The 16523-nt window shown below is 35.7% G+C and overlaps 1 protein-coding gene across 4 annotated transcripts in view; it reads right to left on the bottom strand.

The window, feature by feature from the left end:
- Positions 1–8265: 8265 nt before the first annotated feature.
- The window catches only part of LOC110652057 (guanine nucleotide exchange factor SPIKE 1), a 51173-nt gene continuing 42915 nt past the window's right edge, over positions 8266–16523 (bottom strand). For 3 of the 4 annotated variants that reach the window (XM_058140675.1, XM_058140677.1, XM_058140676.1), the window contains 10 exons: positions 14938–15013; positions 14722–14832; positions 13006–13188; positions 12301–12444; positions 11879–12052; positions 11391–11738; positions 10981–11313; positions 10476–10661; positions 8861–9835; positions 8266–8684 (listed from right to left, as the gene is read on the bottom strand). In XM_058140675.1, coding sequence (XP_057996658.1) covers positions 8430–8684; positions 8861–9835; positions 10476–10661; positions 10981–11313; positions 11391–11738; positions 11879–12052; positions 12301–12444; positions 13006–13188; positions 14722–14832; positions 14938–15013 — 2785 coding nt within the window. In that variant the 3' untranslated portion in view covers positions 8266–8429. The remainder of the gene's footprint in view (positions 8685–8860; positions 9836–10475; positions 10662–10980; positions 11314–11390; positions 11739–11878; positions 12053–12300; positions 12445–13005; positions 13189–14721; positions 14833–14937; positions 15014–16523) is intronic. The other variant, XM_058140678.1, reaches the window with a different exon arrangement.

Genomic DNA, 16523 nt, shown 5'->3' with positions numbered 1-16523 from the left:
AAGGGGCAAAATAAGTTGAATAGGCATCATGCAAAATGGGTTGAGCTCCTTGAGACCTTCCCATATGTGATTCAATACAAACATGGGAAAGAAAATATGGTTGCTGATGCCTTATCTCGAAGGTATAACCTTCTTGCCCTTCTTGATGCAAAGTTATTAGGATTCGAATATGTGAAAGAATTATATGCTAAAGATGATGACTTTGCTAGAGTGTATGCAGCTTGTGAAAGAATGCTTTTGAGAAGTTTTATAGGCATGATGGATATTTGTTTAGAGAAAATAGATTGTGTGTGCCTAAGAGTTCCATGCGTGAATTACTTGTGAATGAGTCTCACGCTGGTGGATTAATGGGTCATTTTGGTGTTGCCAAAACTTTAGATGTGTTGAAGGAACATTTTTATTGGCTGAATATGAAAAGAGATATTGAAAGAGTATGTGTTAGGTGCGTTGTGTGTGTTAAGGCTAAATCTAGAGTTGTGCCACAAGGTTTGTATACACCTTTACCTACCCCTAGTGATCCTTGGGTTCATTTGTCTATGGATTTTGTGTTGGGATTACCTAGGTCTAAACGAGGCCATGAATCAATTTTTGTTGTTGTTGACAGGTTTTCAAAAATGGCACATTTTATTCCATGCCATAAAACTGATGATGCTACAAATGTTGCAAATTTATTCTTTACAGATATTGTTAGGTTGCATGGCATACCTAAGAGTTTAGTTAGTGATAGGGATGTTAAATTCCTTAGTCACTTTTGGAAGGTTTTGTGGAGAAAATTGGGCACCAAGTTGTTATTTTTCACCACTTGTCACCCACAAACCGATGGTCAAACTGAAGTAGTAAATAGGACACTAATTACTCTTTTGCGTGCTGTGGTTAAGCAAAATTTGAAGTCATGGGAAGATTGCATTCCACTTGTTGAATTTGCATACAATAGAAATGTGCATTCTTCTACTGGCTATTCTCCATTTGAAATTGTGTATGGTTTCAATCCTTCAACTCCTTTGGATCTTTTACCTTTGCCTATGAACGAGCTTGCTAGTTTAGATGGAAAAAGAAAAGCAGAATTGGTGAAGAAAATCCATGAACAAGCCAAGCTTCAAATTGAAAAGAAAAATGAAAAATATGCTAGTCAAGCCAATAAAGGAAGGAAGAAAGTTACATTTCAACCTGGAGATTGGGTATGGGTTCACTTGCGCAAAGAAAGGTTTCCCTTTCGAAGGAAATCAAAATTATAACCAAGATGTGATGGACCTTTCTAAGTGCTAACTAAAATTAATGATAATGCCTACAAAATAAACCTGCCCAGTGAGTATAATGTCAGTGCCACATTAAATGTTGCTGATTTATCTCCTTGTGTTTATGCAGGAACAGATTCGAGGATGAATCCTTTTGAAGCGGAGGGGAATGATGAGAATCAAGCTACATCCACGCCAAAGGATTTCATCCAAGGTCCAATTACTAGAGCTAGAGCTAAATCACTTCAGAATTTAATTTGTGAAATCTTAAGGAGCAAGGATTATAAGCTGGAATGGCATGAAGAAAATTATAAAGGATTAAATTTGGTGAAAATTAAGCTTGGAAGTGACCAGGTGTCATGTGGAGCATTAGGTTACATGGAATAACCTGTGGACATGCATGCACCAGATCCAACCCACGTACATGCATCTGCTGGCACCTTTTTGAAGGAATATTCCTTGCTGTTATAACCACCTCTCTTTTGGACTTAAATGCCCTTATTTGCTGTTGTATTAAATTTGCTTTTTATTGGGAGTTTTTAGTCTTTTGATAGATTAATTTTTGTTTGGACTTAAAGCTCCTTGCAGCTGTTACTAAAGTAGGGATATTTTTGTCTTTAGCTTTGGATCCAAGAGACTATAAATACAAGTGTAATGAGAGAGTGGAGGACACACTCTGAATATTAATGAAAGATTGTTTTTGCTCCATTAGTGAGTAAATTGGTTGTTGCCTTTGTTCTTGTGAAGCTCATTAACTTACTGAGATTTCTATCTTGCAAGGTTTAATGTGCATAATATTCTTGATTTATTCATTCTCCATATGAATTAGGTCAAGAATCCCATTTTTGATATTTTCTTTGAATTACACAAAGAATCGATTGTCTTTGGTTCAAAGAATCAAATTCATACATCTTGATTTGGTGCTTTCCCTATTGTTCCTTTAATTCTTGAATGTGGGTTTTCAAGTTACCAATTACTTGAGGGTTCACATCAAAGTGGCTAATCCAACCAACTTGAGCCCGATCCCAATGAGGATTTCTCTGTGACTCATGAGCTTGTATCCAACTCCTCACAAAGTTGAGGCCATCAACTATTTAGCTATCAAAATATTATTGATTCCACAAGATTGGTTTCGGTAACCCCATATACTCCACATTACAATGACAATTTCTCTAATATTATGATGATTACTTGAATCCAATAAGGAGAAAAATCAATCACCAAAAGTTTCAACCATAATAGCAAATGTGTTAATAGCAACTTGAGCCCAATAAGCAATAGTTCATGAACACTTCAACTAAACAAAAAAGGACACCATCCTTTTGACATCCACATAGACCACACACATCATCAATTAACGTGTCCTTACTAATCAAATTCATTCTAATTGGCAAGACGTCTCTATAAGCATCTCATAAGAAATTCTTTATTTTCGGGGAAGCATGCAATTACCACAACACTTACCAATTTCTTGGCACCTGGTTGCTTAATCCATCTAATAACAATCCTCTAACAACATGATATCCAATTTTAGCAATGGAACTTCCGAATGCTGTCGTGAATCTCTTTTGACTAATTTGGCTGTGATGTTAGCCTGTAGCACAATGAAAGCAAGTGAGGTCAATTCAATAGAGATTTTAGCATAGTAAGCATATATGATTTGTGTGTTGTTCTTATATTTATAAAATAAAAACTAAAAAAATAAAGAACCATTGGAGCTATTTTTGAGAATCTCGAAGTGCTCAATTGCTTATCTTAAGATCCTTGCTTGTAACTCTAACACTTCTATTGACATATTCTCTTACCAAATTTAGGTTGGTGGATGCTTGGATCTGTTTGGCGAGCATCTGATCCACTAGTTGTTCAGATTGCATCACCTAAAGATATGCTTGGTTTAGTCAGAATGAGCCATCTGACACTTAGACTGATCATTTTTTAACCTCTCTTAACCTCTTGACTTTGTTGACTCTTTAACCAAGCCTTCTGACCATATGACTCTCTAACAACTATGCTGACTCTATGACTGAGCCTTCTGACCATTTGATTCGGTTTGGGCAGGCCATACATTAGTCCCCCCCTTTAGGTTCAAGTTATCTTTTCGCATGGGTTTTTTTTCCAAGCATTACTAAAAATGTGTCACTAATTTTCCTTTCATGCCTCAAAGGACAACTGTTTGTCATTATCAACTCAAGAGTCTCTTTGATTCTAGAAATCACATTAAACGCCAACTCTAGATTGCTCAATCCTATAATGGTGGTAGACTCTTGGCAGCTAAATTTTAAATTGGGCATTTAATACATTGATATCTGCCTATATAATCTCTTTCCCTCTGTCATTTGTCAATTTTCTCTTTTTAGCTATTTCGACAGTGTTATTTATGGCTCTTCTATGGTTGCAAGAGATTGTAAGCTTTGCTTCAAAAGGTATTCTCTTTCTTCTTTTCTCTTTTCACTTCTTTTCTTCTTTTTCTTAAAAAATGATTGAAGATAGTTTGGAAAAGGGGTCAAGTGATACCCCTCAATCATAAGTGATAGTGTATAGTGGAGATTTTGTTGAAAATGTAGTAGTTTTAGTTTTAGATGCCCAAGATTTCGGTGACTCAGGAGTAAAGATTGTAGAATTTGTAAATGCTGCCAGTGAACTAGGGGATGTAATTAAGGGTATGGGCATTAACAGTGGTGCTATCGCTCCTTAAGGTATGTAGGCAGCTCATTTATTCCCATGATTCCAAATGGTGTCAATGAAATCAGATCACAGTTGAATGGTTAGGAGATTCTGCGAATAAATAAAGTATATGACATTGACTTGGGCAAGTTGCTTATGTCACTTATGGCTAGCATGGACGGGCTGATGGTAGTTTTGCTCACCCTATTTGAATAGCCATTTATGAAGAACAACTAAAAGTCGGGATGAGACTGCCGATCGATCCTTTGGATGTTAAGGTGTTGCATTATTATTAACTTTCTATTGCTCAACTCCTAAATTCTTGGAGAATGCTCTCTGCTTTCTGAGCATTATGCCTAAGAAAGAGTTTGCTCGCCATTGCTCACGTTTTTGTTACTTTCTTTCAGCTAAACACTAAGGATACTAAGGAGTATTGGCACTTTCATGCTCGGAAATAGATAGGACTTTTTACAAATCTCCCCTTATCCCTGAAAAATGGAAGGACAAATTTTTCCTAGTCTAGAGTAAAGGAAACAAACATTGGGGGAGGGGGGGAGGGTGTGGTGGGGCGGGCAGAGGCAAGGGGAGGGAGGGAGTGGAGGGAATTAAAAACTTATCTAGCAGAGTCAGATTGGTGATATGCGACCAATGTGTCTGGTGACCTTATGGCAGCTTAGAATCATAACAATGCTCCTCTTGAGGGTAAAAATACCTTTACTCCATCCTTTATACCTTTATTACTTACTAATATTTTTCTATTTATGCAAAGACGTCAAATGTGAAGGGAAATACATTGCTACCCTGATTCAAGAAAGAAAAAGGAAAAGCAAGTTGCCGAGTGAATGAAGTGATGCTGAAGCCAAATGAACTAGAATAGAGAGCCCACTTACTTCCCCACTCTTAGCCAAAAAACAAATGATGGGAATTCCATCCCAAACCCTACTGGCTGAGCCCATTGTTGCTAAGAATGTTGTGGAGCAAGAAACCATTAAAACTTAATAACTAATGGAAAGGTGAAACCATAAGGCAGCATTCAAATTTTCTATAAATTTACATAAAGTCCAATGCACTTCAAGTTAGAACAATATATTATTCAAGGCATTCTATGTCTTCCTTGCATAAATGAAATGCCAATAAATAAAATGTCACTTTCAGAAAGTAAATTAAAAATTGTAGTCACAGAATATCCAAGAGGAGAGTTCATTAAAATGTTGCAGATACATTTTTCAAGAAAATAGCCATTATTTTTATCATTTTCTATGACTCTAGACACTTAGCAAACTAGTTAGTAAGCTAATTTAGTTAGCAAACTGACTTGCAAAACTATATACCAGTGGTAAACTAGTTAGCAAACCTAGCAACTCTCTATGTTGGAAAATTTTAACATTTTCAAACAAATTTCGACACGATAATTTATCCTTCTCAAACTTTCAAAATCATGATAAACATTTTCTAAAACCTTAGGTTTCAAAAATTAAGGGTTTAAAGATAAAATGCATATGCACAATGCCCTCCAATCTCAAGCTTACAAGAAACCTAATGGCTCAAAATCCTAACTCTATACATTCAACGAGTCTTCATATAACCTTGAAATGCAATCTTATCTTCTTTTCTTCACTTTAATTCATCTCGTGTTAGCCTTAACAAATTTCTTTCTTATAAGATTGGCTAAATATCACAACATTTTAAATTATAGTTAGTTGATTCCATTTAATTTTGCTATCATTAAAATCAATTGCTTATTTTTAGCTTGTGGAGCCAACAAATATGCAAGTAGAGACACTGCAAATGAGATCTTCATAGTGGCATTTATATTCAAGAAAAGGTTGGAAACAATTGCTCATATGAAGAACTTGTTGTCTAGTCAATATTGACAAATTTCTGGTTGTCTAACTCTAGACAAATATAGAAAAATTCAACCACCTCCCTTTGAAAATCAAAACGCAAAAAGAACCTGTACCATAATTATCTTGTACCTAAAAGACCAACATCTACATCCACAAAACTAAAACCAACAGATATCCACAAAAAGGACCTCAAAGAATCCAACTTTCTTTCTTAATTAGCCATATGCAATTTACATCATCCTAATATGTATACAACTACAAAAAGAGCGTATAATTACTCAAGGTCTCTTAATTGGTTTCTTCTGTTTGTGTTTTCCTTGATTGTGAATTGTCTTTAAAGCTGTTTTAGATGGTGGAGGATTATTTTCAGCTTCACTTGAATTTGGAACTTGGTGTTGAGATGGATTAGCAGAAGGTGCACTTGTGCCCATATTCATCATCTTGTGCTTCTACTCTTGCAACTGCCTTATGGTTACAGCTTCTTTTCCTTTCCATTGAAGACTAGAGGCTTGAAATCTACCATATTGAGGAATACTAGTATTGGTAGGTGGAGGCATTAGAACACCAATATTGGTGGTGGAGGCATTACAGCACCAACTTTCCCATTAGCATATTTGAGTTTTGGGTCCTAACAAAACAACCACCATGGCATAATAACACATTCACTGGTGCTGGCATCAAGCAATAAAATGCAATATATTTCAATAATAACACAAAATTAAACAACATATGTAATAGTTGGTCATTTATATAATTGAATATATAAGTATATAAAATATGTATAATAGTTTATGTAAAACATTTCACACAAAAGCTAAACACAGTCATTTGGATGCAGCACAAAATATTGTTTTTGCAAACAATTCAGTATGGATGCAACACAAAAGATGGCTATTGCAAACAATTCTTGGGTTTAAATATTAAATTCGTTGTTTTTGTTTTATTTCATTTTATTTGTTTACTTAGCGTGCGTTATTCAGCCTTGTATATTGAGTTTAAATTACATAATTCAGTTACAATTCAAAAAATTAATTCTAAAAGTAAAGGATTTAAAGCGGAAAGGAAGCTTCTGTTAAAAACAATGCTCCTATTTTTTTAACTTTTAATAACTTAAATACAACGATTCAAGGTTTTTTTGGATAAATTTCAATAACTATTCCTGAACTTATATAGTTGTAACACTAAAGTCCTTAAATTTTAAAACGTAATATAAAACCTCTTAAACTTTCAAATTTTGCACAGTAAAATCCCTCTGACTTTCAATTACTAATTTTTTTAGTTAAAAATTGATGTAAACAGCTCTCACATGGTTCTTAGTCAACATTTCTCTCTCCTCTCTTATTCAAATTGTAAAATTATTCTCTCTGCGCCTGAAAAATTATTCTGTTTACAGTGAGAAAAAGAATTCAATTTACACATAACTTAAGAGAAAAAAGAGAAATATTAACTAAGCTCTACGCTAGAACTATTTAGGTCAGCGTCTAACTGAAAAAACTGACATTTAGAGGTTATAGGAATTTTACTATGCAAAAATTAAAAGTTGAAGAGATTTTATGTTACATTTTTAAGTTGAGGGACTATAATGTTATACTAGATAAGTTCATGGGCTGTTTTCAAAATTTATCCGATTTTTTTTTTTTTGTTAAATTTATTTCGTTTCACTTTATGTCCTTTTGCTTGTTTTATTCCAGTAGAATGGTTGGGCATTTGCGATATCCCAAAATAAAAGAAGCTTTACAACATACCCAAACCAAGGAGAACACTAAACCAAGCTTCATGCAAGATGAGGGAACTTAAGAAAACAAGGACACAACATAAATCCAAATAGAGGCTAGACTTAAAATGAAACAAAACATAAAACCCACCACCTAAATCCATAGACTTGCAATTTCAATTGAAAAATAAAAAATTAGAGCAGATATACAATATGCTATTCAACTTTGTTCTACAAAACCCACTCCTGCAGTTAGCATGACTACAATAAAGGAACTGTGCAACGACAATGAGGGCCAGCGGTAAGTTCTTCACCCGAAGACACCTTTCTCCACAGCCCCATCGAAGATCTTCACCTACCAGTCAAAATAACCAGAGTCTCAATATTGGACAAGCACACACTAGCTTCGGTAGCGGTATTTGTGAATTAGAGTGATGGAAGAAATCAGGAATTAGCGAGCTTTTGATTTATTTTCATCTTTCTTGTTTGCCGTTTGGAAATTAACTCCCGCCAATTTGCACAATGAGATTTTAATTTTTTTTCCTCGCGGAAGAAATTTAACTACAAATCAATACTTTTGTCATTATTTGGAAAAAAAAAAACCTTAATTTTAACCTTATTTGATCCTCAAGTGAAAGTTCAAGAACTTATTTTAATCCCTTTAAAACCCAACTTGTTTACATCGCTACACGAGGGTAGGAGGAGAGAGGGAGAGATGCGAGAGATTCAGATTTGGTTCCCAGTTTAACCAACATAATTTTACAAACACGAACAAAAAGAAAAGCAATGTGCCCAAAATAAGGCATGACAAGAACAAGCACATCTGATTTACGAAACTACAAGGTCCACTACACAAATTGATTACATATCTCAAACCCTGAAATATCAGCACGTGTCCAAAGGGGAAAACTATGACAAATGACAATCACATTTCAAAAGCAAACTAGAACAAATAATGCTGCAACAATGTCAGAGCTCTGAAAGAATTGCAGGGATGTAATGGGATAATTCCGCTGTGAGAGACTGAAATCCATTCACAAGTTGAGTGTGGAAATCTTGGTCTTCCTCACCAATCAATCTAAAATGCACACGTATGGCACGTTTACAAACAGCCATGAATTCTAGTAGTGCAGCTATGAGTTGTTGCAGCTCTTGCGAACGTAACCTTGTAGCAGGCTCGCCAGATAAGAAGGCTGTGCAGACACTCAAAACTCCGCTATTGACCTGTAAAAATATACGATTTACTATGGAACGAAATAGCATATGGTTGGCCACAAAAGAGAACAGTTCAAAGACAGTCACAACAAATCAATTTCAACCCAGCATCTAGAAAAATGAAATTAGGAAACCAAATTAAGAACATGGAGATACATCAAGAACAAATAAAAATTGCAACTTACTTGAACTGCAACACTGCCCTGAAGAATTCTCTGCAAACTCTGGAGGCGAGGGAGTTGATCCCCTTCAGAACTACGAGGCTCCTCAAGCTCGTTTCTTAAGGCAGCTGTCCGAGTTTCAATCATCCCAATTGCATTCTCCACTGGGGAGAACTCAATAGATTCAGATTTGATTACCAAAAGCCTATTCACAAGGGCAGGGAAAGAACCTTCAGTCTCAAGAACAGTCCGCCTCTTCCATTGGTCTTCCAAGCCACCTTGGGTCTTACCATTTTTTGTAAATGGGGTGTCAAACAAGAACCGGTCAAAGACTCGTGCACGGACGCTTCCAGTGGAAAGAGAGAAAATTCTTTCCCTTCGACTTCCTAAATCTTCATCTTCCATCACTGGATCAACAGCAGTTATCTGCAAGTAGCAGACTCCAGGCTGCAATTCATCTGCCTTAACTTGTCTAGAATCAGGGATAATATGCAAAGTGTGATTCCCATCCATCCTAGATTCATATATATGACTTAATTTCTCCATTATGTCACCTAGACGTACATCTCGGGGTTCTCGGTATACATATTCTTTCTTGTCCAGCTTCCCAAATCTTTCACCATAAAATCCCACCCTATAGTATGTGGCATCAGTGAATGGAATTGGGCTTGATTCCTGCTCAAGAATTGATTCATAGATATTAGTGAGCAATGTATGACATTTAGCCAACTGCCCATATGCCCTCCTGCTTTTATAAACTGGAATTACAAGTTCCAGAATGCTTGCACAGAAATGAAAGAGCTCAGCTTGAGAGAAAAGCTTATTTGCAAGCTGTAGATATTTTACAGCAGAGTCAACAGTGAGCTTAGATGCACCATATCCCTCCACCTCTGCTGCAGATGCCTCGGACGAGATCTCACTGCTGACCATTGGGCAAATTTTACGTAGAGCAGTTACATGATCTTTACTCCAGACACCGTCATTTCTAGCCACAAGGGCCTACAAGGATTCAATTAAATATTAGCTAAAAAAAGAAAATTAGAGTGCCACCATCATTCCATGATTTAAGAAATCATATTTAATAAGATAAATAGCAATAAGTTCTACAGTACATTAAAAAAAAAAAAAGAACCAATACTATTTCAAGAGTAATACAAAGCAAATGGTTTAACATAAAATTCCTCACTGGCTGAGTTAGCCCCTGAAATACCATCATTATGTAGTCATCAATTTAGGAAAAAAAAAAGGTTACCTCTTTTAACTTCTGAAATTTCAGGCAAATTATCTGATAAGCCAACAACTTCTAAAGCAATTACTAACAAAGTTCAGACTGTTCGCAACTTTCAAACACCATAACCCAATTGAAAATCAGCAGACAATAAAAAAAATAAAAAATAAAATAAAATAAAAAATAAAATAAAAAAAAAAACTAGAGAGATGAACGAAACTAACAGTTAGTAGATCCCAATCCCATTTGGGTTGATGGCAACTTAACAACATACATTTAGGACAGCACATGATAAAGGACCACTTAAATAGGTTGTTAGGAGTTTGTCTTCATTACCAGGCTGGCGTTATAAATAATAAAGAGGAGTTTAATCAATTCTTCCTGTTGCAACAATTCAGTTCAGTAAATTACCTGCATTACAACACCGGCAACAGCCACAGCACACTGTGCAGCTTCTGCCCAGGACTGCATTTCCTGATGAGCATCACATAAATGCAACAACCACATTATGTGAAGGTCAGGAACAGGTGCAAATGCCATAGCAAGTTTATAGTAGCTCTCTGCAGCCGCATATCTATCGATAGTCATCACAGAAGCCTGTTAAAAAAAATGCAGCACAAATCATAATATCAGAGTAGTATCATTTATTCATCAGGATCAATGGTAAACAAACGGGGAAATAAGGCAAACTCATTCCAAATAGCATTTGCATCTGAAGTCTTCCCCCAAAAGTCTTAAAAGAATAATACCCATTCCTAAATCTGTATGAACTTAAGTGAGGAGGTAGAAAACAATGGATTGAGTGGAGCATAACCACTGACATCCCTGCTCTTTATACAGCAGTTTTGCAACTGAAGAGTCATACCTAACAACCAATTGCAGAGTCTAAGATAATGTGGAGGTTGTTAGAACTTACCAGAAGTGCATGTTCCAGGCTAGCATCAAGGGCCAGGATTAGATTGTCAGAGAGATATTTCACCTCCGACCAGGACCATCGATTTTCTGCTGACCTTTCCAAACTTGCCACCAATGCATTTTCAGGTAGTCCACATTCCCTTAATAAGTTGGTGCTCTTATATTCATCTGCCATTTCCTCCAAAGACCTGCGAAGGCGTCTTGCTTCACCACTCTCTTCCAGTGTTCCATCAGATTTCATCTGAGTCACTTGCACATCAGACATCAGCTCTGACAACGTGATAGTCAGCATGACCCGCAATCTTGCTGTTTGCATAAAATAATAGAAAGAGCTCTGCAAAAAATCAAAGAAAAACAATTGTCAAGAAGTAAGAACAAACGACCAATAACTAGACAAGCCAGAGAACATACCCTCACTAGTATCTGGAGCCCAATAACAGCTCTTTTCCTGATGCTTTCATTTCTGAAAACAGCAAGCCGTAGAAGATGGAAAGCAACCTGCTTTAGAAAGCGATCATTTTCCCTTGCCATTAGTGTTGCCCCATGATGATCAAATACACTGTAGAAGACAGGAAAAAGAGCTTTCCAGAAAGCCAGTGGCTGATTTCGAGAAAAGAAACTCATAAACATGGCTGTAATGCAGTCAAGTTTTCCATAATCAGTAGCAATGCTATGGGATGCTGCCATCATGGAAAATTTTTCAGATATCTCCAGCACCTGAAGACTCACAGCTGCACTCAGGTTTTCTTCCCAAAGCTCCTAAAGTAGATGCGAAAGTTATCAGCTTCCTAAATATGACGGAACATATATTGAATAACAAAAAGAAGACAATTTAAGAATAATAGGAGCTGTTGCAGTATACACTAACAAAACATTTGAAATTTCCATAGGAAAAGTACCAGCTTTTGTCTCAATATAGGATGCAAAGATTCTCTAAGTGCTTGGGCTGAAGCTCCAATTCTTGAAGATTGTGCCTGAGCAAGAGCTTCTCTCAAGGAATATGGCTGGCTAGGGGAGCTTAACTGGGAATTCACTCTCTGCCACAAATATCCATTATCAGGTGTTCCCTGAGTCTGCATCAGAGAAACTCAGAATTTATGCAGAAAAGTAGAACAAAAGTTACTAAGATTTCAAGTGGTTGGAATACCAAATGGCGAAACACTGATGGACAATAACACTGAGGAACACTATGAGAAAAACCTCAATATTGACCAATGTAGCAATACCACGTGTGCATAAAAGAGTGTGATTTTCAGAAACCAAAAATAATAAACTAGAAAAAAAAAAAAAAAAAAAAAAAAAAAAAAAAACCAAACCTTACCCTAACTTCTTGCCGTGATGCCTCAGACAGATAGTTGTTTATTGCAGGAGAAAGCCTATCAGAGTACTTGGGGGAAGAAGGTCCATCTGTGACTGGGCTGCGAGAACTAGAGCCCATGAGCATGCCATCTGCAGGTTTTCTGTGCTGTAAAATGTAATGCAAAATTAGCATCATGGGTGGAAAAGGAATAAAATAACTAAAACATCCAATAACCGTAATGCTGAAAACAAGTAGGCCAAAAACTTGGGGCAGCAACAACTAATGCTGATATACAATAGAATACAGTAGCAGGCTCTGGTACCATATTAAAGTATCTAATTCAAAAGCTTATGCTGACAGGAGGAGAAGCTTATACACTACGCAAATCCTATACCAAGCTTCAAACTAGATTAACATGATCCAGGAGCTCCTCCCTCCTTATTGGAGCTATTGACCAAAATTTTGTTGATCCCTATTTTATCGATTAGACATTATCTATAATATTTTGGCTTGTGGTGAATGTTGCTCTACTGCAAAACAGTCTCTACAATTACACCACCAAAATGGTTCAAGTGCCCACATCAGTGCTGCTACAGCAATACAAAATTATGAAAACCAAAAATATGCATTCAAAATTATAAACAACATTTGTAAACAATTGAGTGAATAAACCAACAGTTTACATGCATGGACAAAAGGGATACTAAATTTCAAATATGTATCCACCTCAAAAAGAACAAGGCATTCCTCCATAAGTTTGAAGAACAATCTAGTTCGTGCAATGCTTTGCTGCCATGCCTTGACAAGTGATGTCTCATCCAGATTGCGCACAATTTGCAGAATAACAATTAAAACTTCGCGCTTTTCAACGGCATTCAGATTATAGAAGACAGGCATCTCATCTAGGATCTGCAGAGACCGCAAAATCATTAATTCAAGAGCAAATGAAACAGTTGGAATAAACTGTCAAGTGGACATAATAATGCAGGCTATGCAAGTGTATCTCACTCTAGTTTTCCCCTCCATTTTAAAGTTACCAAAACAATACTGGACATTTATTCCTTTGTATAGTTACCAAAACAACATTGAAGATTGAGCTGGTAAGAGCTTGAGTTACAAGCCAATTGAATATAACCATCAGATCACGTGTGCAACCACTACTTCAATACACAAGCAAGTATATTGGATAATTGTGAAAAACTAGGTAAAGCAAAATGAACAATGTATAGCAAGAAGCATTGAGAATTTGCATCTATGAGGAAATGACTATATCAAGGATCGTGCCGAAAAAAATTGAGGCACCATTGCCCATCTCAAAAGAAATGCAAGCCAGCAAATTTCCCATTCTCTTCTGATATCTTTTTCATAGCCAATCCGGAACAGAACTGACACACTATCTATGAATGCAACCCAATGACAAGGCATAATCACTTTTCTGTATTTTATTTTTATCATGCAATCCACCTCCCCACAGAGAGAATGCCATCTTAAGTTCTAAACTTCATCTCTCTCCTAAATCTACCTGAATATCATTTATGTTCCAGTCGTCAAGTCTCTTTCTCTCCAAGTCCACTATTCTTACATGCGGCATAATTTTTGACTAAATATTTTAAAATTTTTGTTTATGCAACAAATACATAATAGTAAACTCACTTGCCAAATAATTATAATTTAATTAAGTAGCAGGTTGGGCGTAGCAACAATTTAGATTTTCTTTTTTATAGGGGAATGAAGTGCATATCCTGGCTTTGATACATGGTTGTGAATGGAAGCAATTCTCATCATAAACCACAATTTTATTTGTTATCATTATCCAGCAAGCATGGTTCCATCGCCTCGTCTTCCATTGAATTTTCAAACAGATACAAGTTCTTTAAGATGCAACCTAGTCTTCAAGGATAATTGTCTCTATGCAATGAACTCATGGCCCTTGATGAATTGCTCCAGATATTTTGAATTGATACACAAATCACACAATCAGTTTCATATTTTTGTATACACATGGAGAATCTATCCTCAGTAAATAGTGGCAGGAAGGTTGGAAAAAGGTCAGCTTGAGCTACTGAATTGTAGAGTCATCCAGAGTAGACAGAGGTAGGTTAAACCCAATCATTCAAGTGCCATATAAATGGAGTATAGATCCTCAAGGAAATAAGAACATAAAATCAAGCAAATGATACATGTGCAAGCAGACAAACAATTAACTTCAATGCTATACTATTCACAGATGCTTCACTAAATAACTTCCTTCCCACAAGATGAAAACAATAATGCATGATGGTACTAGTGGATGACACTGAGCACCTGAAATTCTCAGCCAGTTGTACTTGACTGATACCCATTAGATTTGACTTGGAAATTTTACAGAATTCACAAGTAAATCTCACTACAGTAGGCGTTCCATCAAGAAGATTAACAATAGATTTTTATAAAGTTTAAAACCTGGCCAATAAGAGGAAAATATAGCTGTGCAATATATAATTTATCTTCAGGCTTTTGGTAACGAGCATCAAACTCATGCTTGCATAAGATAACTACTAACATTCTTGCTGCCTGCAGACACCGAAGAGCAAGATAAAACAAGAATTAATAAAGTATGCTGTACTATTATTTGAAACTTGAAACAGAGGACACTGAAATTTATCAGTAAAAACTGACCTTTGATCGCTGAGATAGATCATCATGATCCCAAGTAAGGAAAAGCTCTTGTATTAAAACAGATGAAAGGTAGTTTCTACAGTATGAATATGAACTTAGTCAGTAAAACATTACTTCAAATGCCTAATCCAAACTGAATGTAATTTAAATAAAAATATTCATCCATCACTGAATGCATATAATCCAAATTGATTTAGCAGCATATCCCGCAATAAAAGATTAAAAAAAAAGGTGGGGAAAAATCCTGATAGTGAAAAGAGGAAATGAGAATATTAATAGTTTGCAAAGACAAAAGAAAGAAAATGAAAGAATAAAACAAAATTTGCTCACATGAATATGATTGCATAGTAAGCTCATAATAGTTTTGCACTGACTGCTCTATTTCGCTTCAATGACTTGTTAAAGATATAGATTACCTAATTACAACGCAAATCTTCTTGTTGATGCAGACAACAAGTGAACTCCTTATGGAAATTAGATTAACAGGTTTTGGCACGTTAGTGTTTAAAGTTTAGTAACAAGGGCATTTAGTAATTTTACCTATTTGCTAGAATGCCCTTAAATTTAGTTTCTTATGTTTTGATCTTTATAAGAACCCTAATTAGTCTACACAGTTATCAAATTCACTGCCCCCTCCATACGTACCATGATCTAGGACACACGTCCCAAAATGTAGTATGTCAACGTTCCAAAACATTGTGGTATGCATCCCGCTTCATTGAAATAGAGGTTTTTGTTCTTGATTTCAGTTTTATTTTGCATGTCCCCTTCCATGGCAGCAAGAAGCCCAAAGGTAGAAAAACATAGCAGAAGAACTAATGCCAAAAGAAGAAGGAGAAAGAATAAGGAAAAGAAGGAAAAACAGATACGAAGAGGAAGACAAAGCCATGCCAAAGAGAAGAAGATTAAAAGTCATGACAAAGCGGAGGAAGAAGCGACACAAGCACAGACTCTGATTTAATCTTTCAATAAATTACAGGATGACAATTGAGATTTAGCAAAAACCGCACGTCAGTATCCATGTTTGAAAACGAAACAATTTGATTCATGAGGTTTAATTTCGTAAACAAAATCATACCCATAGTTATTAAAAGTTCAAGGCACTAAGGCACTAAATTTGATTCACACTAAGGCACTAAAGGATTCTAAAGCCTAGGAGAAAGGCCAAGGTGCGTGCCTAAGTGAGGTGAGGCAAAAAAAAAAGTCAAATAACTATGAATATTCCATCAAACTTTAAATACCATAAAACTTAAAATAATAATAACTAATAAGCATTCAAGTACTAATATGTTAAAACTTGAATAGTCATTTAATGTTCAAACTAAAGTCAAGCAATTATAAAATAACTACTCTTCAATCTTCATCAAAAGTAGTATCATAATCAACTTCATCTTTTTTTACCCATTCATCCTGTTGATACTCATCTTCAAAATCAATATCTTCATTATCTTTCTCATCTTTAAGAACTAAAGAAGTATCATTTAGTTTTCAAATTAGTAGATTTTTTTCCTATTTTTTTTGGCATAGATCTTGAAATAGGTGCATATGCATCATTTTTCTCTTTTTTTTTTTTTTTTTTGAAAAAG

Source organism: Hevea brasiliensis, chromosome 18 (assembly GCF_030052815.1).
Source record: "Hevea brasiliensis isolate MT/VB/25A 57/8 chromosome 18, ASM3005281v1, whole genome shotgun sequence".
NCBI lineage: Eukaryota > Viridiplantae > Streptophyta > Magnoliopsida > Malpighiales > Euphorbiaceae > Hevea > Hevea brasiliensis.
This window is presented reverse-complemented; position numbering and strand designations above follow the sequence as displayed.